The sequence below is a fragment of the Pseudochaenichthys georgianus genome, chromosome 13, assembly GCF_902827115.2.
Source record: "Pseudochaenichthys georgianus chromosome 13, fPseGeo1.2, whole genome shotgun sequence".
Taxonomy (NCBI): Eukaryota; Metazoa; Chordata; class Actinopteri; order Perciformes; family Channichthyidae; genus Pseudochaenichthys; species Pseudochaenichthys georgianus.
In genome coordinates this window covers 22,175,023-22,199,344 of record NC_047515.1, presented here as the reverse complement: position 1 = coordinate 22,199,344, position 24,322 = coordinate 22,175,023, and the positions used below count along the sequence as shown (strand labels likewise).

The following is a 24,322-nucleotide window of genomic DNA, read 5'->3' as shown; positions in this document are numbered from 1 at the left end:
AGTAATTTCGCAGGAGGACACAGGTCAAGAGGTCTTTTGCCTTATTAGAGAAAGGGCGGGCTCTTAGTTCCCTCCTTTTCTGCTGTATAGATCTGTGTTCCTTGGTTGAAGCACATGAAAGTTGTGAATATACCTTGTGAACTCTCCGGTCGTATTCTCTCTCAATAAATATCAGTGTGTTGACTAAAGACTTCCCAGCTTCCATCCTTTCCTGAAGATTGGTTCTGCATTGCTGCACAGAAGTTTTCCTCACACATACAACACCTTCCCCATCCCTGTACCTCGAGAAAATAATTTCTCTGTATTTCCTCTTGAACTGGTTAATGTCTGGACATCACTTTAGCTCCACATTCACACTGTTCCATAGTCTCACTCCACAGGCTGAGATACAAAAAGTTATTCTGGTTGTACGGACCCTATGAATTTCAAATTGAAATTGTCTCCTTGAACTATATCCCCCCACTCGTTAAGTGAATACTTTTTGGATGTTTCCTGGTAAAACGTTATTATTTGCCTTAAACATGATTTGTGCCGTTTGGATTTCTACCAGGTCTGTACATTTTAACAATTTTGAATGCAGGAATAATTCGTTAGTGTGATCAAGATATTTGGCATTGTGAATGATTCGTATGGCTTTTTTTTGTAGATTAGATACTGCATGTATAGAACTGTTGTAGTTATTGATGATGATGATGATGATGATGATGATGATGATGATGATGATGATGATGATGACGACGGCGATGATGATGATGATGATGATGATGATGATGATGATGATGATGATGATGATGATGATGATGATGATGATGATGATGATGATGATGATGATGATGATGATGATGATGATGATATACCCCTGATACCATACCTTTCTAATGTATATACTAGGATGTCTTGGTTGGTGTCAAAAGCTTTTTAAATATCTATAAAAATCCCTACTGCATATTGTGTTCAAGGGCATCTGTGATATCCTCAATTGATTCCATAATTGCCAGTGATGTTAATCTGTTTGATCTGAATCCGTATTGACTGTCCGTGATTAATTTGTGCTTTTCTATGAACGCGTCCAGTCTGTTGTTGAATACTTTTTCTAGTATTTTTGAAAATTGGGGAAGTAAAGAGATAGGTCTGTAGTTTGTGAAGTGGTGCTTCATGATCATGACCCTTTTTTTTTACAAAAAAAAATGTAAACTTGTTACATGTGGCAATTTATTTTATTTCACTTTCAATTATTCAAACAGTTTTTATTTATTATCACATTTATTTTTATATTTTTCAATTAAAAAGGTTGTGCTTCTGTTTGTTTAAAATGACCAATTACGACATAACTGTTAAGTTCTTCCAGTCATGCCTTTTTTTGTGTTTCTTTGAGGCTGCAATAAAATTATGTAACATTTGGGGAAAAAAATGCAAAGTAACAGTCCAAAACTGGACGCTAATATAGCAAACACTTCCACAGCCACAGTGAGCTTCCCAGGAGAGCTGACATAAGCTGGGATGAAAGAAATCCAAACGGCACAGAAGATCAGCATGCTGAAAGTGATGAGCTTCGCCTCATTGAAGCTATCAGGAAGCTTGCGTGCGAGGAACGCCAGGAGAAAGCAGATGAAGGCCAGAAAACCAATGTAGCCCAGGACCAGATAAAATCCAGGGGGCCATGGCTCCTTACATTCCACAATGATCTAAATATGTTCAACAATACAGGGAGACAATTAAATTACGTGGAATGACACATGTTATGAGGTTATGTTCCTTTCTGTTCTCCATTACAAATATTGAAGAAATTAACTGTAGGATTTGAACAGTTTTAACCTGTTAAACCCCGAGCTTGTTCTCCAGGTCTCAGGCTCGAAAATGACATTCCCAGAACAATTGATTATAACTTCTCTTCTAAAAGGGGTACATTAATAATCTTTTTTCACAAAGCAATGATAAACCTGTGAGTTGGATGTAGAAAAGTCAGAATCATTATAGATTTTTTTAATTTGAAAGTAAATTCAGATTGAACATAGTAAAAAAAATCTAAATTATAGTGTTCGTCCAAAAAAAAAAACATTACTTAATAGGCGCTTTCACACCGCAGTACTTTTCCCACTTTAGTTCCGATATAGTTCCGAAATGTTGCGTTCACACCAAAACAATCCGGAATGAGTTAATGAGAATCTTTTTGAGTTCATGAGAAGCTTTTTACCCCCTTTTCCGTCCCTGCTAGAGAGCAGGTACTTTCGTGGGAGAAAAAGGTTCCTATTTCTGATTGGCTGGGCAGATTGCAAACCACGCCCCTTAAAATTCCCAAAAAGTTTTGTGAAGCCACCATTTTATTATCCTCGCAATGGCATTATTAGCATTAGCCCAGCACAGAAACACAGAGAGACTAACTTATGGCAACACAAAAGAAAACATGGGAGCGGTGGAGATGAGGAGGTGTCGGCGTTCTGGCGATTTACTCGGAAGGCTGCTGGGAGTCCCAGGAGCTTCTGAAGCCAGTCCCCAACTCCGGGGACTTCCGGCCGGGGACTTCGGGTGGCAGAATACGCCATGAAGTTTTTTGCGGCCTGCCAGTAAACCCAAAGCAGAAGAAGAAGTGACGTCAGCGGCTTAATTTGCCTAATCCTCCCCCAGGGATATATTCTGGTGTGAACGCGATCCGTACTTAGTTCTGATGAACCTTTGTGGGAAAGTACTGTGGTGTGAAAGCACCTGTAGTGAAAGCCACCCTTAAATGATGGGATAGTAGACTAAAAGCTTTAGGAATCCAAAATATAACATATAATAAGTACCCTGTATCAAGATTGAAGCAAAACAAGTACAATTTGACCTTTTTAGAGAGGTTTAGCAAAATAAAAACCCCTCATTTGGGTGGATTTGCCATATCTCTGGCCCCCCTTTGTCGATTTCAATGATTGATATCTCTTTTTAACCGTTAGAGCCAATATAATCGAGGGGAGTTCCTAAATCCACCTACACGTTACCAAATAAGGAGTGAGAGTGATGCGTAGCCAGAATACCCAAATCCGGAAGCTGCACTTAGCTATCATAGCAGCTAATATGAAATCTCCGTTTTTGACATAAAAATGGAATGATGGATTATCAGTAATCATTTCTAAGTGACACAGACACATTGGATTAACCTATGGATTAATCTTCAGCTGCGTTTTTTATCGTTTTAATGCCATTGAATACAACTTTTGATCAGAAACAGCAAAAGGTAAGACACATTTCCCGATTTTGCTCCATAAAGCTATGTTGTGTGATGTCTGATCGCTCAGTGATGATACTTATATTTCTGGAATCTGTGGAATCTCTGCTTGCTAGCTAATATCTTGTTTGTGCAGATCCGATAAGTAATAAAGTATTCATACCTAGAGTTCTGTGCTAAGTGCGTTAGCATTTTTCCGCTCAGGGCTCATTTAGACGCTTCTTGTGAGACTTGTGTTTTGTTTCGGTAAAAATAGTTCGTATCGTCAGTTAGCTGAGTTTCTTCCCGTTAGGTGGGTATGACACATTACTAGTTTATTAAATGTTAAGAAGCCCTGAGGCACAGTTTCGTGAAAAAAAGGCTTAACAGGTTTTAAGGGACTACTAATAGTATAGTATCAAATATATCACTTTTGCACACTGTAATTCTTACTTTTCCAGTTGAGGCTTGGTAGTTTGGGTTCTTGAATGGGAAGGAAGGTGCACCCAAAAGCCAACCAGCACACAGACAAACCTGAGGGCAAGGTGAAAATATTAAAAATTCTGTAAAAACAAACAAAAAACAAGTCACAAATTAAGGTCATACATCGGTTCTACCGCCCTCCTACCTGAGGAGCTATAGTGCAGATGATCAGAGACCTCTGTTGACAGGGACCAAACAGCTTGAGAGCCCTGGAAGCATGTTCATTAGCCCGGAAGGCCAAGAGAACCACAATGGTCTTAACAAGGAGACAAGACAGACAGAGGACAAAACTAATCGCAAATGTTGCCTGGCGGAGTCTACATGTCCAAACAGAGGGCTGTCCAATAAACACCAAGGAACACAAGAAGCAGAGCTTGAGTGACAGAAGAAGCAGGAAACTGATTTCTGAGTTGTTTGCCTTCACAATCGGTGTGGTACGGAAACGGTGAAAGACAACAGTGACGATAGTTGTCAGGACAACACCCAGCAGTGTAAGTGCAACTAGAATGATACCCATGGCGTCGTGGAAAGACAGGAATTCTTCAATCCCGGCCACACATGTCACCTTTTCTTTGTCTGGCCAATGATATTCAGGGCATTTTGTGCATTCAGTGGATCCTATGGAGATACAGAAAGTGGAAACTGTATAAATGCACAGAAACTTAATTCTACATCTTTGCATCCATCAAACATGTCCTGGTAAGTTTTTGGGATACCAGTCTGGTTGCTGAACTCTCCATCTGCACAGGGCAAACAATCAAAACAGCAGTGTGGCTCTCCTAAACGTCTGGCCTGCCTGGTGCCAGGGAGGCATGGTGCACTGCACTGAGATATAGGAACCTAAACAGATAAAGGTGTCAAATTGCATACCAATAATTGCTTTGCTTCAGACTAGATGCTTCAATAGAACCAAGAATTTTTCACTGAAGTAAAATTACAATCATTTGAATCATCAGGTAATACTTGAAATTGTATATCCGGTAAAGACATTTTAAGTGATGTATGACCCACCTGTGACTGTCCTTCGGTCCAGACAATGGTGCTGTGATCTATCTGCAATTGTTGTCTGAATAGAGCCGAACCGTCATAGCTTCCCACTTTGACAAATCTAAATACAGCATGAAAAATGTTTTAAATGCAACCAGTCCCAACAATGGTACACTATGATTACCCAGTTACAGGTACATGCTTAGATAAACCCAACACATATAAATATAGATATAAATATACTCGATCTCGATTTGTATTCCACCTTATTTTACCCTTGCTGTCTTTCTGCCAGTTAATGATGTCATAGAGAGGTACCGGCTCTCCATTTGAGTCAAAATATACCTTCTCCTCAAACTGGTTGGTGAAATTCACTTTCTTCAGATGTTGCAGCAACTGTGAGAGAAAGGAGAGAGAAAACAAACAAATAATACATTAGAGAATGACATAATTGAAATAAATAATTGATATAAATATATTCTGTAATGGTTTAACGCACCTGACTAGAAGTAAATGACTTGCTATGTCCTGCAGAATCAGACTTCAGTAAAGTGTGCAGAGCATGGGCGATGGCATATACAGCTTTATAGACATTATATGATATTCTGACCTTAGATACATCAGTATAACTGCTTTCAGTGAACCTCAGATCCTCTGAACCAGTGCATAGAGGCTTTTCAGCAGCACCTTTGTCATTTGTATAAGTTGATCCCTTAACAGAGGTTGTTTTGCCTATAACAGGGCTAGCCAAGGACAAGGAATTGTTTCGATAATCTGATTTGTAACCAAATGCATCCAATTCCACGTTATTCACAGTGTCTGCTTCCCTTTCTTTAGAGCCTTCCCCTCTAAACTCTAGCCTGCAGCCAAACAGGTCTTCCCAGAACATGTTGACAAATTCATGTCCCGGTTTGGGAGAGGGACGGACATTCAACAGGAACTCTTCCAAGTCAGGTATCATGACTCCAGGGAAGGAAAATCCCAGTGTGCCTTCTAGGATAGGGTGGAAGTGGGGAGAGGTCAGCAGGCTAGCTGTGACCCAGGCTTCACTAGCTACCCACTGAATCCCTGTCACATTTCTCTCAGCCAGCTGGAAAATAAAACACATTTACAAATGTGATAAGAAAGCAAATATGAGCATGATCATACACATTATTTTAATATTCCTAATACTCTTATTATTTTAAATCTGCAAAATACATCATATACATATTGGCCTATGCAGATACAATAATTGGAGTTTAGAGGACTAACCTCTAAGAACAGATCCAGCAGCTGTCCCTCTGTTGCAAAGACCACCACTACCTGTGCAGTTGAACTCTGCAGCTTGTTGGCAATGTCTTGTAACTCAGTCACAGAGGGTGATTTTGGGATAATCAGATGAAATGCCACACACCCACCCTGTTTTTTAAACTGACTAGAAAATGCTTGGATGCCATATTGACTGTAGTCATCCTGAAATATATAGAGAAACGTTTTGTTAATAATTGAATTTGTTTTGATTGACTGAAATGGGAGAAAAAAAGGTTTTATCTCACCGTGGTGCCAATAGTGCCTACCCAGAGCCAGCTGAGGAAGGTAACCAGCTGAACAAGACCTCTAAGTTGAAAGAGATCACTAGGTACAGTCCGCAAGAATGACGGGTATGAGTCCTTGTTAGTAAGACAAGTACAAGTGGCAAAAAAGCTCACCTATTGAGATACAATGTATTAAGATAAGAGAAAACCGAAACAAAAAACAGTATTAACTTGAGTACAGCTCATGCAAAAAAAAAGTACCGTGAATGTTTCTTTCCTTTCTTACCAGCGGGATATTGAAAGGACCGAGTGTATGAGCTACAGCTCTTGCTGGGGTAGAAGATGCAAGGCCAATCACAGCAGGTACGGGATAATCCACCAGACATGAGGGCAAAGTTTCCTTTGGCATATCTAATCTTTTTTCAGTTTTTACCATTTGTTTCAACTCTCCCATCCAGGCTTTAGAGTGACTGACTAAAGACATAAGAGCTCGCAGGCTGGTGTGTACATGGTCACAGCTGTCCATTATCCGGTAGCCTAGTTTAACACCTGGTAAGAGGCTGGTATTACGATTAATTTCCTCCACTGCAAAGACCATGGTCATCATCCAGCGGAAAGCTCTATGATCAAAGCTGCAACGATTTGAAAAGTTTGGTGCAATCCATGTAATTCATCATGCGATAGGAAAATACAGTGTAACAGCAATATAGAGATGCTACCACAGTTAGATGAAAATATAAAACATTAAATATGTATAACATCTATGGGGCTGTATAATATATCATCAGTATCCTCACACTTACCCCTTGCAAGGTGTGAGCTGGGGTTTGCTGTGGTAGCTGTTCTGCGGCTTAGGAGCCACAAAATGCAGAGGGAACAGCCCTCCAATCACAACATCCCCTCCCGACTGCAGGGCCAAAGGCTCACTGTCCGCCAGTTTCACACACTGAGGTAAGATAGAAGCAACACCTCTCACTTGATCTATTCCCAAACTCCGTTGTTTCTCTGTTACAGTCTCTTCTTCTTTCAACACACCTCTCTCTAAACATAGCTCTTTACTTCCCATCACACTTTTGGGAACATTAAAAATAACTGGAAAAACCAGGCTGAATAAGGAGCAAACAAGCAGCCAGGCAGGAGCTCCGGCAAGGGCAAATTGTAGTGTACATACTGACCCCATAAAGGCTGCATATGCGTGCAGGAGACAATGGTCTATAAAAATTATCTGAAAGGCAAATTAAGCATATAAAAACTGTTATGCTAATATGCTTTCATAGATCACGAGTCATCTTCAGTCCAACCAATCACAATGAAACACAATGGCACAGGTGAGGACTATGGATGGCTCATGTGAAATTAGTTTGAGGATTGACTATTATTGATGTGATGAATTAAAAACTTTAATTTCAAATAATTGTATTAAAAGGTGTCTATTACTAAGACTGGAACAATTCCAGATTACCTTTGATAATATATACATATTATGTATAATACATTAAAGGATGATACAAAATGTACTTAATGAAATTCCATTTAAACAATTGCATTTTATTTTAATTGTTGCCAGAAATTGTTGATTCAGAAAGTACAGAATGTTTTAGATTAATCAAACCCAAACCTAACACTTACCGGTGGCTACATCATATTGTAAAGCTAATGTGCATGTTATAATGGTGTGTATGCTTATGGCCAGTACTCGAGTTGAGGGGGGATGAGAGGGGATGGCATCCCCCCTGAAATAAAAACGGTCAAAATCATCCCCCTTCTAAAACTGCCATTCCCCCTTTCCATCCCTTATGTAATTGTATCAATGAACGTGGCACTGGTATTACTGCTATTTCAACATTAATTTTGCGCATTTTGAGTAAAATACTGTGGGCGAGGGAGCACGCACACACGCAATGACATTTTTACCAAGTCACTGACGCTATACTATGCGAGTGCCCTAGAGGGCGCCAGAGCGCCGTGATGCGCCTGTTTGATCGATGCCAGAAGCGCAGGTAACGGTCATCACAATTGCCAAGCGACCAGGAAGACAACGCGATCTGAGGGACTTCATATTTAAAAATACTAAAAATAACATTTCAGGTAAGTCAAGAGTCAGTAATCTTTACTCATTACTTTAGTCACCAAAGGTGGAATCTATGGACATAAGCAGCAATAACAACTTAGTTTGGAGTTTAGCTACGTTTTTCTCTCGTGTTGATGAAATGATACCACCAGCACCAGAAGAGCTGAAACCCCTCCTTCAAGCAGTGAACACTCTGATCATCTCCACAGCTGAGTGTGAACGTGGGTTTAGTCAGATGAACATTTTAACCACAACTAGAAGCTCCCTAGAGGTCAGCCTTGCTTTTCATAAAGTGTGTTGGCCCTCCACTGAACAAGTTCAGACCAGAGGTATATGTCAAGACTTGGCTTCAAAGCCATTGCTTAGCTAACAATCCGAAAGCAAGAGCCAGAAAAATTGAGACCAAAAAACATGATTATGAAAATCTTTGGAAACTTCTATGAGATAGGGGAGAGTGGAGTAGGCAGCCATTGACAACATTGGTCCTATTTTGTATTATCTGTATAATATTTTAATATATTTTCATATTTTGTAAACAATTTCAATTTGCACTTAATGCCCTGTTAAAAAAGTAACATTGGGAATGTTGACATAAAATATTTGTATTTGAACTGCAATAAAATGATGACGGATCAATATTTTTAAAAAAATTGTCCTCAAATTTTTCATGAAGTGTTTAATTTACATAATGATTTAATTAATTACAATACAAATGTAACCCTTTAGATACCAGTTTTGATCGTATACCAGTAACTGCTTTTTTGAAAAAATACACTATAATTCAATATTCTAAAAACTATTTTGACTTTATTATTAGTATAATCAGTTGATCCATCTGAATAATAAATGAGGGACTGTTAACCTACAAGATTTGTACCATAGACTTCCATTATAACCACATGTTTGTATCCCCTCCCCCCCTTTAAATTAAAGTGAAAAAAAGATTTTGCACTAATTGTCCTCTGCATTTGACCCTAAATGTTAGTGTTGCCATGGCAGCCCGGGGACCGACTCTAATTATGAGGTGCCTTGGTCAAGAGCAATGAAAGGAGTATCTGAACATCCATAACATGCATGTTGTTTTAGGAGTATAATAATTATCTTTATGCTGGTTGGTCTCCCACCCTCGGCGGGCTATCAGCACAAATGATGTCCCCATATGATAAAATCCACCATCCTCCCTGATTTTTCTTTACAACTTGAGTGCTGCTTATGGCTAATTCACAGCCGAGCATTGTTGGTGTTTCAGTTAGTGTGCTGTGTCCCTAAAGTTGCTCTCTATGAAAATGGTTAATTCAAATGAAATTAATTTGATTATTCAATCAGTTAACTGTGTGTGTTTTTATTTTTCAAACTATACGACCTTTTAGATTTTTGGGAATTCAAAACACATTTTAACAACTTGCTGAAGGATTTGTGAACTACAGTAAGGGAAAGTTCATGTTCTGCTATGGCAATAAACGTTATATCATTTCAACCATGCTGTATTTAATATGTTTTTGAAATGTCAATGAAGTACCACACATGGTCTGAATGTTGACTTTATTTATTCACTTTATTTTATATTTAATACAACGGATATAAATGTATTTAGGTAATAGGCTATTAGTAAATTCACAAAATGACATTAAAATGTGTACAATATTGAGCATAAAATAAACTCCAATATGAACCAACAAGGAAAGAATATGTTGAATGTCTAAAGTATAAGCTTTTAAAAGCCATCTACATTTTTTCCCTGCTCATTAAATGTTTCTTGGTGTTTTTCTCTGGCTTAAATAAAATAATAAAACATTTTGGAGTGAATATACACGTAATTAGTCCAAAACTGGAGGCCAGAATGGCAAATATCTCCACAGCCACAGTATATTTCCCAGGAGAGCTGACATATGCTGGGATAAATGTGATCCAGACTGCACAGAATATCAACATGCTGAATGTGATAAGCTTGGCTTCATTAAAGTTATTAGGTAGTTTCCGAGCTAGCACAGCTAACACAAAGCAAAAGACAGCCAGTAAGCCTATATACCCAAGTACAGCCCAGAACCCCAAAGCTGATCCTAATGCACACTCAAGGATGATTCTCTCCTTGTATGTTGTGAGGTTTTTCATCGGAAAGGGGGGACTAAGAACTAACCAAATAGTACATATCAAAACTTGAATAAACGTGAAAGACACTACAGTCAATCTTTGCTGTGAAGGCCCAAACCATTTAATCAGATTACTACCTGGTAGTGTAGCTCTGAAGGCCGTCAGAACTACTATAGTTTTTCCAAGAACACATGACATGCAGAGGACGAATGTGATCCCAAACGCTGTGTGGCGCAGCATGCAGGACCACTCCGAGGGTGCTCCAATGAACGTTAATGAACATAAGAAACATAGAGTCAGGGAGAAGAGCAGCAAGAAGCTCAGCTCAGAGTTGTTGGCCCTGACAATTGGTGAGCTCCTGTGACGATAGAACACAGCCGCTGTTATAATGGTGAGACAGGCACCACCGATTGAAAAAGCAGCCAAGACGATTCCAAGGGCCTCGTTGAAGGAAAGAAACTCTACAGGTTTGGGAAGACATGTATCTCTCTCTGCATTAGGCCAGAATTCCTTGGGGCAAGGGAAACAATCAAAGGAATCTGAAAAAAAGAAAAGAGTTTAAGCAGTTGGAAATTACATTTTATGTTGTAGACATACATTAGAAAAACAAATACCTGTAGCATTGCTAATCTCTCCCTCGGGACACGGTGTACAGTCATAACAGCAGATGGGTTTTCCTTTCTGAAGCACTTTACGAGTTCCTGAAGGACAGCTGTCAGTGCACACTGACACAGGCACCTGTCACATATATACAAATTAACTCACATGTAGACAGGTGTGCTCTGAAGCTAAAATTATAAATGGATACATTCATGTTTTTTTCTTCACAATGGTTTTCTTTGTGTCTTTTGCATTTCTGTTTTGTAATTTTTAAAGTAAAGTAAACATGTATTTTAAACAATAAAACATAACATTTCATGTTAAAAATACTCTCATTATTCGTAACATCGGAATTTTAATGAGGTACCGAGGTATGAGACATCATACCCTTTGAGATGATATGAAAATGTAGCATGTTAAACTATTGCTTTGGGGCTCCTCACCTGTGTGCCACCCTCCACCCAGGTGAAGTTCCTGTTGATAAGGAACTCCTGGCCCACCGGCAGTGATGAATCGTATTGCCCCACAGTCACCAACTCAATGCTGCCACTCTCATTTCTTTGCCAGTTTACCAGCTCATATGTGGCCACAGGATCCCCGTTGGCATCAAATGACACATCATAACCATTTTGGGAAAAATTTACTTTTTTCAGCTGATTAATAACCTAGGGATGAAGTAAAGGAAGATAGTGAAGAGATCATTTAAAATAAAATGAGCATTAATTTGATAACATAGATGTGCAGCTTAAAAGAACATCATTATTTGTACTGACCTCTTTGGCCTCTAGCTTAGTGAACCGATCACACTGTGTAGTAGAATCAGTTTTCTGACACACTGCGTTATGAATGGCATGCGCTATTGCATAGACAGCCTTGTACGCCATGTTAGTGATTCGAAGTTGAGATGTGTCAGTGTATGAGCTCTGGAGCGTCTTTATATCTTCAGTTCCATCACACACACCCCTGTCTGTGGCTTCACCTAAAAACACAGAGACAGAGGGAGGTGTTTTTAGCCATGATGATTACATTCATTCATACTTATGTGTGTATTGTGTTATTTAACCTGCCAAACAAGCATTGCAGGATTTATATCACATTTCAAATCACTGTTTTGCGGACATGTCTGTTTTTTACATTAGTTTATTTTTGCAGCTCATATTTACACAAATCAGTCAGACAAATACTTATTGTATAAGACAAAATATGTATTGCTTTAATTTAAAACTGACTTGCCCTGTTATAATGATGCATGATGGACACTAGAACCAGCAGTACAGGATAATCAGAAACCCTTATCACACTAGAAATATACTGTCTACCCTCTGCTGTCTGGTAGACGGTAACACACTAACAGGCCTACACAGCTTGATTCAATACGCAATAAGACTGCTGAACTCTTGAAGTCAGGACTTTGATACTCTCCCTCTATATTTAAATACTTGTACTTACTCTTTAACTCACCTACATTATGTATGTACATATACCGTGTATATATTACTTCTCAAAGCATACATTTACTACATTCCATCTTCTTTAATTTTCCAATGACTGTAACCTGTCAACAAATATATTCTGCAATTTATGTATTTTTTACATATATTTTTTTACTCTGCACTATATGTTTTAGATAAGCATATTTTTTCAGCATTTATTTTATGACAATTTTTGAAGGGAGACCTTCCCTAAATTGTTGTGCATTGAAGAATAAATAGCTTTCATATAAACAAATAAACAGTCTGTAATCACTGCATAATAGCCTAAGTAGAATAATGTACATTATTTACAATATATTAGACAGCATTGTTAATAAACATGACCTGAACATCACATTGTGAGATCATTCACCGAGATGCACCTTATGTCCGCCTCATGTATTTCATTACAAATATTAGATTTCCCTTTCAGCCAAAATCTGGAGTTTGGTCTTTAACAGGCTGACACATTCAGGGAGCTTCACTTTTAGACAGAAAAAATAAATAAAAATACAATTAAGACACTACTGTGAGTGTCATGTATGTTTAAAATTGGCACAACTTCTCACTTTTTACCAGCCTGCAGTTGAATGCTTCCTCCCAGAACATGGTAAGCAATGGGGATTCAGCCACTTTAGAGGGAGAGAGATCCAGCAAGAAGTCCCTCAGACCTGGGATGACAGATTTTTCAATGCCAAATCCGATGGCTCCAGCACAGAAGCTGAACCTCAGCATGTCTCGATCGGTTACCCAGGACTCACTACCTATCCACTGGCGAGGTGGGGAAGGCTTGATTGACAGCTCCTCCAGTAGAATTGTCATATCTCCAGGGGAAATAAATGCCACAACAACCTTAGCCGTTGATCTGGAGGGACGTTCAATGACATATACAAATAATAGTTATAATATAAGACTAATATTGTCTTTTATAACAATATCATCATAAGTATGAAGAAAAACAAAACATGAGATGATAAACAGATATATTGGCACATTTCCAGTTGTAAGTGATGTTCCATCACTTAACCCTTGTGTTGTGTTCGAAAGCTGTTACCGTTCATGGTGTTCGCGGGTCAAATTTGACCCATGATTTATCTCAGTCCAAAACACTCAAAACAATTTATTTTGATTGGGCAAAATCACCCAAAAACAATTCTGCTGGGTCTTCCCAGACCTGAATACCAAATTATACACTTTTTTTTTAGAGACCCTCAGACTTGGCTACAATTGTCAAAGTCAGGTTTGTAATGTTTATATAGCTGTTGTGGAGGATATCATGAAGCCTTTTTCCGATACAAAAAACTAGAGGGTAGTTATTATATAATTTTAACTTGAAACGGGTCACGGGAGACCCGAACACAACATAAGGGTTAAAGAACTTGTTTTGGTTTTCTGTGCAGAAGGTCAATGTCAGCACAGTGAACCAAATCAGTGATATAGAAACCTGCGGATAACGTCAGCTACTCTCTGGATCCGGCTACGTGGGTGGGTCCGAAAGAAAGACTCGGAGTATTCCACACAGATCCCCTCTTTACGTGCTGCATGCAGGAAAGATGCCATGCCATTGTTGCCATAGTCAGAATCCGACCGGACAGCACCTATCCAAGTCCAGCCAAAGTGCTTTACCAGCTTGGCCAGCGCGTCAGCCTGGAATTGATCACTCGGGATTGTTCTGAAGAAACTCGGGTACTGCTGCTTATCAGACAGGCATGCACACGTGGCAAAGTAGCTCACCTAAAGAAAACAACAGTTATTTAACGGGACAGAGGCAAAACAAGTAATGGACTTAAACACAGTTTGCTATCAATTCTTAATATTTACTTGGGGTATGTTGAAGGGCCCGATGATGCGCGACACACTGATGGAAGGCGTGGACCCAGACTCACCAACGACAGCCATCACCATACCAGACTTTGAGCATTTGTCGCCGGTGTTAAACACCGGGTCCAGTCCCCCTGAAAGCTGAAATGCAACATGCACCGCCACGGACACCGAGGCACATGAGTCGTAGATCTCATAACCAAGCTTGATCCCCGGAAGCAGCTCTGTGCTGTTGTTAATCTGCTCAATGGCGAAGACCATTGCACGTGAGAAGCGCAGTTCACGGGGGTTGATGCTGCACACAGAGATCGGTGTTAATGTTAAAACTTTAAGATTTTAAAATAATACGTGATAGACTACAATATGACTGAAATTCAAAGATATGTTCTGGATAATAACTAATAGCATCTCTGTAGGCTTTATGGGAATTTCGTCTGTCAAAAACCCAAACACTTGATTATATATCCAATATTCACAATAACTTTGATGAATTGATTCAATGGTCCAATATATCACAATTTTCACATCTCTCCATTCAAAACAGTGTCAAGCATGTATACATCAGTTAAATTATTACCTTTTATGAAATAGAGAAAATAAATCCACATTATGTAAAAAACTAAAATATTTATAAATGATTATTATTTTTTAAGTTTGTACATACAACACAGTACATTGCAACACAAATTCACAATATACACATCAATATACGGTATATGCCCACATTCTAGCCTAAATCTCCCTGTACTAACCTCCCTGCGCAGCTTAGTGGCTCGGGCATGGTGGTGTAGTTATGCTTCGCAGTGTGCATGTTGGAGTGTATGGAGAAAACACCCCCAATGACATAGTCACCGTCCATAGAGAATGCAGGTTGACGAGTGATACCTTGTAGCTTACATGTCACAGATGAAGCATCAGTGCTAAGCACAGCACCAGTCCTGTCCCCTGTAAGCCCAGCCGCTTGTTTCACACCATCCCCAAAAATATTCAAAACAAGAACTGACTTCAGCTCACACAAAGCTATAGACAGTATCAGACCAATAAGATAAATCTCCATCATCAACTGTCATCAACTGGGCAAACTGTACTGTGTGTTCTCACTGGTTTATAACATTTTTCAGGCGCTTCCCTCCTTCTACCATACGCCACTTTGCTATTAGAGAGAGCATGCCCATGCCCAGTGCTGACAAGATGTATTTCTTTTATATGTAACTTTTCTTCAAATAATCATCATTGAGAAAGTCATGCTCTTTGGATGGATGCCCAAATACCCTAATCTAAAGCCATCACAGCAGAACTTGCCCTGACAAGCCAGACATGTCCTTAACCCTTCTCTTGCGTTAGGTCATATGCTATTTTCGGTCAAAATTGACCGGTGTGTTTTGAACAGTGATATCTCTGGAACCCCTTATCCAATTTTGATGGTTGACATCTCATTTGAACAGTCAAAGCAAGTAGAATCAAGGGATGACAGACAGAAAGACACCAGGGGTGAATTTCATATTATTTTTGGCAGTAAGTTCAACGATAGTGCTTATTTTACATTACTGTATATTATAAAAATGCTTGCCATGTAGGCTGTGTTTACTGGGGCCAGAACTGGGGCCGGAGATGGCAACAGAACACGGGGGGCTGGAGTCGGCCGGAATGCCGACAGGGCACGCGGAGCTGGCGTCGTCCGGTACGCCGACAGGACACGGGGAGCTGGCGTCGGCCGGAGACGAGGGGCTGGAGTCGAAACCATGGCTGCTGGGGCCAGGACTGAGGCTGGAACCATGGCTGCTGCGGCCTGAACTGGGGCCGGAACCATGGCTGCTGGGGCCAGAACTGGGGCCATGGCTGCTGGGGCCGGAACCATGGCTGCTGGGGCCAGAACTGGGGCTGGAACCATGGCTGCTGGGGCTGGAACCATGGCTGCTGGGGCCTGTACTGGAGCCCAAAGCATGGCTTCTGGGGCTAGGGCTGCTAGCCTGGACCTGCGACTCCTTCTCTTAGGAGCCTTTTGGAGACTCCTTGGACCTCCAAAAGCCAGACGAGTTCCAGAGACCGGCTCCTGGACAGGAGCAGGAACTGGGGAAGAAGCAGAGGTTGACTCCAGACGGAACACACCGAGGCGTATCGTGTCAGGTTGGGAATTGGGAGGCAGGGGAATTACACACCGAGAGGAAGTCCAAAATCCAGCCAGGTAAGAATTGAACTAAACCTGGTTTCTCCATAGCCCTCTGGTGCGCCTCAACCAGAGCAGCCTCTCGCTGCTGAACTCCGGACGCGCCCCTCCATCAATCAGAGCAGAGAGCCAGAGAAAAGGAAAAATCTAATCATTCCTGCTCAAATGGATCTGCTGGGCCCATCCTTGGTTGGTTCGTACTGTTAGAATATATTTCAAAATACTGCTGCTGGTTTATAAAGCACTGAATGGTTTAGGCCCAAAATACATCTCTGACCTCCTGCTAAATGATGAACCATCTAGATCTCTCAGGTCTTCAGGGACTGGTCAGCTTTCTGTCCCCAGAGTCAGAACTAAACATGGTAAAGCAGCGTTCAGTTATTATGCTCCAAATATCTGGAACAAACTCCCAGAAACCTGCAGGTCCGCTGCAACTCTGACTACTTTTAAATCCAGGCTGAAGACTTTTCTTTTTGTCGCTGCTTTTAAATTGAACTATTCATATCTTAGACTGCACTGTAACTTTTATCACTGTACCTTTTATCCATGTATTTTTTCTTTTAATGTTTATTTTATTAGCTTTTCTTTTTAATGACTGATTTTAAATGCCATTTTCTTAATGTCTTTTTCTTTTTTGTAAAGCACTTTGAACTGCCTTGTGTTGAATATTGTGCTATTATATATTATATAAATAAACTTGCCTTGCCTTGCCTTGCCTTGTTACGGTGAGTGAAGCAAGCAGGACCCAAATGCAGATGACGCTGTAAAAAGCCTTTATTTCAAGGATAAAATAAAAATAACTTGGACAAAACAGAATTCTCGCCGGTGAACTCATTCGCAAACAAAAGACGAACCAACACTGAACATAGGAAAAGACAAGACTAAATATAGGGAGGAGTAATCACAAGACGAGAAACAGCCGGGCAGGGGAGGAGAAACACAAGGGCCACAGGTGAACACAATTAGACAATTAGACACACCAGGGAAACTAACGACAGGAGGAAAAACACAGAGAGAGGGACCAGACAATATACAAGGAGGAAAACATGACAGGGAGAACCGAACAGCAAATTAAACCCAAACCTAGAACATACAAAACTAAAAACGTGACATATCATGAGAATCCTGACAAAAACAGGCCTGAACAAGGACAAATAATTGTTTTTATGCTCTGATTTGTTACCAAAAGCATCAACAGGTGTGAGCTGGGGTTTGCTGTGGTAGCTGTTCTGCTGCTTAGGAGCCACAAAATGCAGAGGGAACAGCCCTCCAATCACAACATCCCCTCCCGACTGCAGGGCCAAAGGCTCACTGTCCGCCAGTTTCCCACACTGAGGTAAGATAGATGCAACACCTCTCACTTGATCTACAGTATTCCCAAACTCCTTTGTTTCTCTGTTACACTGTTACAGTCTCTTCTTCTTTCAACACACCTCTCTCTAAACATAGTTCTTTACTTCCCATCACACTTTTGGGAACATTCAAAACAACTGTAAAAACCAGGCTATATAAGGAACACATAAGCAGCCAGGCAGGACCTCCGGCAAGGACAAACTGTGTACATACTGACCCCATAAAGGCCCATGAATATTTGGTTTAACCAATCACAACGAAAAACAATTGCATAGGTGAAGACTACGGACGGCTCGTGTAAAATGTGTTTGGAGATTGACTATTAATAATGTGATTAATCAACACAGTCTCAATCCCTGAACTTCCAGGAGCGACGCTTGGTCAGGGTCCTGTGGCGTGCAGTTGTGACGCCGATAACGGAGGATTTTACACCCGGAAGTAAGTATTATCTTTACTGTCGATTGATTTTACAGTGATATCTGCACTACTCATCAACTCAAAAACACTAGATTATCCTTGTTAATTACACAACATTGATTGGTTTAAATTGTGTACAATGCTTTTGTATGTTTCCCCTTCGATTCGGAGAAACAAATATTTTTTCTGAGTTTAGGATGGCAGAAGACACTACACTACCCAGAATCCTCAGCTATCATTTGGGACTACACGTCACAAGTGCTTTGCTCGACAAACCCCGTGATTAGTCCTCAAGCTCTGTGATTGGTTGACCTCCAACTGCATTCCATATGAAAAAAACGTTTCGTAAAAGATAAAATCATACTTTATTCAGCAGTGCTTGCTTTACTCTTTGAAAGTCATCACATGAATGCATTGTAATAAATGGTTCGGCTGCATTAAATATTACACATCTGTCGTAGTTCTTTATTTATCTACAGAGATCGGGCCTCAGAATAGACCGGAAACTATTCTTTTACCGTTCTGTTTTAATTTCACGATAAAGTTAGTAGTAATATTTTGTTTTGATATTATTGTTTTTTATGAACTAATTGACCACTGGGTCATGTTAAGACCATCTTTTCTGTGTTGCTGTGTGTTTTTTCAATCGCTTTTGTGTTACAAATATCAAAACATTAACAACATATATCCGTCGTAAACTAAACCGGAAACAGCAGTATATTTTATTTTGTTAACACTGTAAACTTGACAGCTTTTTAACCATGTTTTTAACCCAAACCACCTACTGGTTAAAGCACGTTATTACACATTTAGAGTAATTGCAATGCAGGTAGATTGTGTTGCTTTTGAATGACTGTTTAAAATGCATTTTTCTTAATGTCTTTCATTTTTGTAAAGCACTTTTGAATGTGGTATATTTTATGAAAATATTTAAATATTAAGAGTACATACAAAATAGGAGAAAAATAGAAGGTCAATGATAGAAATATAGAATAGAAAATATCAAGAAGATACTGTAAATGATATCTAGAATAAAGCAGTTTAGTGCCGGATGTACAAAGATATTAATAGGAGGATGTGCAAAACTATAGGTTACTTACGTAACCCCAGTTCTCAGAGTAACATGAAGTGAGATGTCTCACTATGGGATGCGCCTCATCGCGGAGCAAACGGAAGCATCAATCTCATTACGCCAATCCTGATTGGCTGGTGATCTTGACGTCAACGTCAGGGGAAATCACCCCCTATAAGTAGCCTGTGCCACGACGCATGCGTCATTCAAAATAAGCACCTCTTCTCGCTTCACCATAGCAAGGAGGGCCGTCTGGTGAGACATCTCACTTCATGTTACTCTGAGCCCTGGGGTTACGTAAGTAACCTATAGTTCTCATTCATATATGTCTCACTATGGGATATTGTAGCTCCCGTATTGCCAGACGAGCTTATCTCGAAGATCACGGATCAACCAGAATTTAACAGGTGGAGTCCCGACTCAACAAGGTACCCAGCACTGCTCGGGCCACGCTTGGAGCGGAGACGTCTAGCCTGTAAAAGCGGACAAAAGTGAGCGGCGAAGACCAGCTTGCCGCTGCACAGATGTCTTGGATGGAAACACCCTTGAACAAAGCCCAGGATGTAGCCAGGCCCCGAGTCGAGTGAGCCCGCAGACCCGAAGGTGCTTGCAGATTCTGACTCGTATAGGCCAAAGCAATCGCCTCCACGATCCAGTAGGAGAGCCGTTGCTTAGTAACCGGTTTACCCTTGTGAGGATTAGCCCAGGACACGAAGAGTTGGTCATTAAGACGAAGCTCTTTTGATCTCTCCATATATGTGTGTAAAGCCTGGACACAACAGATCCTGCTGCTGCTCCCCGGAGGAAACCAGCTGCGGAGGAAATGCCTCAATGTCAATTGGGGTACACGAACCAACCACCTTTGGTGTAAAGGCAGGGTTGGGTTTCAACAACACTCTCGTTTGCCCTGGGGCGAACTGAGTGCATGAGGGATGTACAGACAGTGCATGGATATCGCTGACCCGCTTGGCGGATGCCAGGGCCAGTAACAGCACTGTCTTGAGTAACAGATGTTTCATGTGAGCTCCTTCCAGGGGTTCAAATGGGGTCATTTTGAGCCCATTTAAAACCACTGCCAGGTCCCATAAGGGCACCAGCGACCTGGAGACAGGGAAGAGCCTGCGAGTTCCCTTCATAAAACGGCAAACCAAAGGATGTTGGCTAGCCGTCTTACCCTCAAAGCCCACATGGCATGCAGCAATAGCAGCCAGGTACACCTTGATCGTGGAGAAAGCTCTGTGTTTTTCGATCAAGTCCTGTAGAAATGATAAAATCACCCCGACAGGACATTGAAAAGAGATGTGTCCTTCTTGAAGGCACCACTCCTCAAACACCCTCCACTTACAGTCGTAAAGAGACCTGGTGGAGGAAGCTCTCGCACTCTGAATAGTGTTTATCACCTTCTGAGGGAGTCCCACTGTATTCAGATTGTACCACTCACGGGTCAGGCCCATAGTGCTCCGCGCTCTGGGCGTGGGTAAAGGATCGCCCCCCCCTGCCTGAGACAATCTGTCCCTGCGTGGTGGGGGCTGCCATGGCTTCCCATACAACAGCTGATATATCTCCGCCAGCCCGTACATTGCGGGCTAGGGCGGAAACATCAGAGTAAGTGTGTGGCGTTGCTCCTTCACTCTGGCCAGAGTTGGGGGTAACAGAGCCAGGGGTGGGAACACGCACAGAGGACCCGGAGGTCGATCGTGTACGAGTGTGTCCCCAACTAACAGTGCGTTTAAATCGTGCATTAAAGAGAACAGCTGTCATTGAACATTTTCTCCTTTTGCGAACAGACTTAACGCGGCTCCGCCGTAACGCACCCACATCGGACTCCCGATCCTTGGATGAGGAGTCCAGTCTGCATAGAGTGGTGCACCTCTGGACAGTAATTCTGTCCCGAGGTGCATAACTCCCGGTACTTGTGTCGCTCTCAGAGAGAGGAGAAGTCTGCCGCTCCAAGGGATCAGTTTGTGTGCCAGTGTGTGTGACTGGAGACAACGCAACCTCCCTTGGCGGTTCATACACGATATCGTGTTGTCTGTCCTCACAAGGACATGGTGTCCTCTGAGAGAAGGCAGGAAGCGTTTTAGGGTGGGGAACACCGCTAAAAGCTCCGGGTAGTTTACGTGTGCCCGCTGGAGGTCTCTGCTCTAGGGACCTCTCACCGGGCGACCTTCGTAAATACCCTATCAGCCTGTCTGACCTGTGTCCGTGGTGACCACCTTCCGTGAAAGGACAGCACCCGTAGGCGCGTCCCGCACTAGAAAAGTCCGGTGTAGTGCCACTACGCATTAGGCGCGCAGGGTTTAGTTTTATTATGAGGCCCATGTTGAGTGGACTCCGCTCGGTGGGCATTATAGATAAAACCCTTCTTTAGAATATGGGTTGACTCTCTCTGGGTTTGTGAAAACAGATAAAGTATAACTGTTTTGAGAAGCCCAGGCAGATGTCGTGAGTATCTCCTGCTGTATGCTCCTTAGAGCCAGCTGAGATGTCACGCTTACGGCTCCGGCCGGCACTGCGCATGCGCGTGACGGAGGTGCCCTTACAGCTCCAGCCGGCACTGTGCATGCGTGTGACGGTGGTGCCTTCACAGCTCCAGTCGGCACTGCGCCTGCGCGTGCCGGTGGTGCCCTTATAGCTCTAGCCGGCACTGCGCATGTGCGTGACGGTGGAGCCTTCACGACCCCAGCCAGCACTGCCCATGTGCGTGGCGGTGGTGCCCTTAAAGCCCCAGCCGGCACTGCGCAAGCGCGTGGCGGTGGCTTCACGGACCCGTCAATAATCCGCCTCTTGAGAGATGCCGTAGCTGCTCTCAAAAGGGGAAGAATTGGCGGGCTGTCCTTTACAGCTCTAGCCGGCACTGTGCATGCGCGTGACGGTGGAGCCTTTTCGACCCCAGCCGGCACTGCGCATGCACGTGACGGTAGTGCACTTAAAGCCCCAACCGGCACTGCGCATGCGCGTGGCGGTGGTGCCTTCACAGACCCATTTATTATCCGCCTTTTGAGAGAGGCCGTAGCTGCTCTCAGAAGGGGATTTATAGTTAACGGACTGTTTATTGTTTTTCTTTTCATTTTTTTGAGCTGCGCCCTTGGCCGAAGCCTGGATGCGTCAGCGGAAAATGGTTTATTTAAACAACAAAGATGTGACATGTGTTTTATGCGGACTTGAGGATGACGTTGAGGCATCTCTCGAGGCAGCGGGGACACGTTTAGAGCCGGGGAAAGAACTTCCAGCTCTGTCACAGAGGGGAGAAGGAGGGGCTGTCAGGCCGCTCACTTCTTCTTCCTCGACTGCTGGCCGAAATTCTGGGTTGGCTGCGCCTGGGCTGCAGCCGGAACCGGAGATTTTCTAGGCCAACTCGCCCTCGTCTCCTGCCTGGGCTGGGGACTCGGGGTGGGCTGCGACCTCTGCTGTCCTGGTACTTTAAACCTAGCAGGGTTCGGTGCAGCTTGGGCGAAGGGCCGCTGTTGCGAAGGGCCGCTGTTGCGAAGGCAGCGGCTGGACCCTTCGAGGGAGACAGAGGTGGAGGGCCTCGTCTTCCTTCTTTTTCGACTCGCACTTCCTCTGCATGGAAGCGAGAGCAGAGCCGAAAATCCCCTTGGGAACGATGGGCATGTCAAGCACATCTTCCTTTTCCCGGTCTGGGAGGTTGGTGAGGTTGAGCCATCTAGCTCTTTCCTGCACCACCATGATCCCCATTACCTTGCCCGTGGCCTGGACGGCGCAGCGTTGGACACGGAGACAAATGTATGTGACCGCGGCTATCTCGTCCAGAGTGGCCGGTCCAGGATTGCTCGACAGATCCTCACAGAGCTCCGCTTGGTACGCGGTTAGCATCGAGAAAACGTTCAGAGCCCTGGCGGACAATGCTGCGGCTCTGTAGGCCCGTTCAGTCATGGTCGACTGGAATCGGTCCGTTTTTTGCTGGCAGCGTGGGGTTCCTGCTTGGTGACGGGCCCATCCTCGGTAGGAGGTGGGCTGCCACCAGCAGTTCCATAGGCGGTATGCGGAGCAGGCCGAGCCTCTCCATACAGTCAAGGGAGGAGGCACCCTGGATTGGGGCCTTGTTGCTAAAGGGCCGGTTTCTCCACGAGACCGACTCCTCATCCAACATCTCCGGGAAGACCGGAAGGAGCTGCCTCTTTGTCCTCGTTGTTTGGGGAAAATGTTTCCCCTCGTAACGGGATCTGGAGGTCTCCTTGGCCATTTCGGGCCACGGGATGTCTAGCCTGGACGCAGTGCGCTGACACACGGCCTGCAGGTCCATGCTTAGACAGAGCGAAGCTGGTGTGCTATCGCCCGGGAGAGCAGCCATCGCTCCCGGCTTTGCAGTCTGAGCCGATGACATGAAGATGTCATCTTCCTGCTCATCCGAGTCAGACAGGAGGAACTCGGAGGTATCCTCTTCGTCCTCCATGTAGTCTAACTCTAGGGCATCTTCCGCGGGTGAAACCATGGTGAGGTCCAGCCGGGAGCCCCAGCTTGGTAAAGCGTGGGGCCCCGTTCCCGCGTCTCTTGCCGCCACCGGGTCTCGGCCTGATATGGCGCGGGATTCCGGTTCTGCGGCTGCCGCTGTCGATGAGCCCCAGACCGACCCAGTGAGGGGCTCCATCTCTGCGGCAGACGCCCCCGTGTCTTGATTGCCAGCCGGCAAACCAGTGGACATGAGGGGGTCCTGTCCCGACAGGCTAGCTTGTTGTGCTAACCTTCGGCGGAGGCTCTTCATAGTGAAGCGGGCACAATGCCCGCACGAGCCGGGGTTGTCAATGGCCTCCTGGGCGTGTTCCAGCCCGAGGCAGGACGAACAGATCTGGTGTGAGTCTGTGCCTGACACTTTCAACCCGCAGCCTCAGAGCCGAGCCTCCGAGTTCCTGACTCCTCTGGTGTGAGGGAGAGAGGCGTCCATCTTATACACTGCGTGGCGTGAAGAGGACCCGCTCGTAACAGGTACGTCGAGAGAAAAAATAGTTCCCAACCTGTCTTTAATCCGTAGAAAAAGGACGGTGTGGGTCTTTTTTCTCAAAGAATATTACCTGGTGTGGTAATATCCTTTTAATCCTTTTTCTCCTTCGTGGAAGAAAAAAGTAAAA

General features: G+C 43.1%; 2 protein-coding genes across 2 annotated transcripts; both read right to left on the bottom strand.

The window, feature by feature from the left end:
• Positions 1-1,334: 1,334 nt before the first annotated feature.
• Positions 1,335-7,234, bottom strand: olfcu1 (olfactory receptor C family, u1). The gene is made up of 14 exons (XM_034096883.1): positions 7,181-7,234; positions 6,972-7,114; positions 6,615-6,800; positions 6,455-6,584; positions 6,190-6,342; positions 5,906-6,106; positions 5,492-5,741; positions 5,151-5,338; positions 4,917-5,047; positions 4,676-4,772; positions 4,381-4,504; positions 3,810-4,282; positions 3,635-3,715; positions 1,335-1,685 (listed from the first exon to the last, which is right to left on the bottom strand). Exons 1-14 carry the CDS (start codon positions 7,232-7,234, stop codon positions 1,335-1,337), a joined length of 2,562 nt encoding a protein of 853 aa, XP_033952774.1.
• Positions 7,235-9,964: 2,730 nt separating this feature from the next.
• On the bottom strand, positions 9,965-15,097 carry LOC117457448 (extracellular calcium-sensing receptor-like). The gene is made up of 8 exons (XM_034097548.1): positions 14,976-15,097; positions 14,224-14,518; positions 13,847-14,136; positions 12,972-13,267; positions 11,704-11,909; positions 11,374-11,595; positions 10,945-11,068; positions 9,965-10,869 (listed from the first exon to the last, which is right to left on the bottom strand). The coding sequence occupies exons 1-8, from the start codon at positions 15,080-15,082 to the stop codon at positions 9,965-9,967; spliced, it is 2,445 nt and encodes an 814-aa protein (XP_033953439.1). The 5' UTR covers positions 15,083-15,097.
• Positions 15,098-24,322: the final 9,225 nt, after the last annotated feature.

Excerpts from the sequence above, each read along its gene's own strand:
- olfcu1 (XM_034096883.1), bottom strand. The coding sequence starts at position 7,234 with ATGGGAAGTAAAGAGCTATGTTTAGAGAGAGGTGTGTTGAAAGAAGAA. Across the intron at positions 5,339-5,491 it reads GCTAGAGTTTAGAGGGGAAG|GTGCTGCTGAAAAGCCTCTA; the intron begins GCTCTAAAGAAA and ends CAAATGACAAAG. Across the intron at positions 4,773-4,916 it reads GACAGCAAGGGTAAAATAAG|ATTTGTCAAAGTGGGAAGCT; the intron begins GTGGAATACAAA and ends TGCTGTATTTAG.
- LOC117457448 (XM_034097548.1), bottom strand. The coding sequence starts at position 15,082 with ATGGACGGTGACTATGTCATTGGGGGTGTTTTCTCCATACACTCCAAC. Across the intron at positions 11,910-12,971 it reads CAACTGCAGGCTGGTAAAAA|GTGAAGCCACAGACAGGGGT; the intron begins GTGAGAAGTTGT and ends CTGTGTTTTTAG. Across the intron at positions 10,870-10,944 it reads AGAGATTAGCAATGCTACAG|ATTCCTTTGATTGTTTCCCT; the intron begins GTATTTGTTTTT and ends TCTTTTTTTCAG.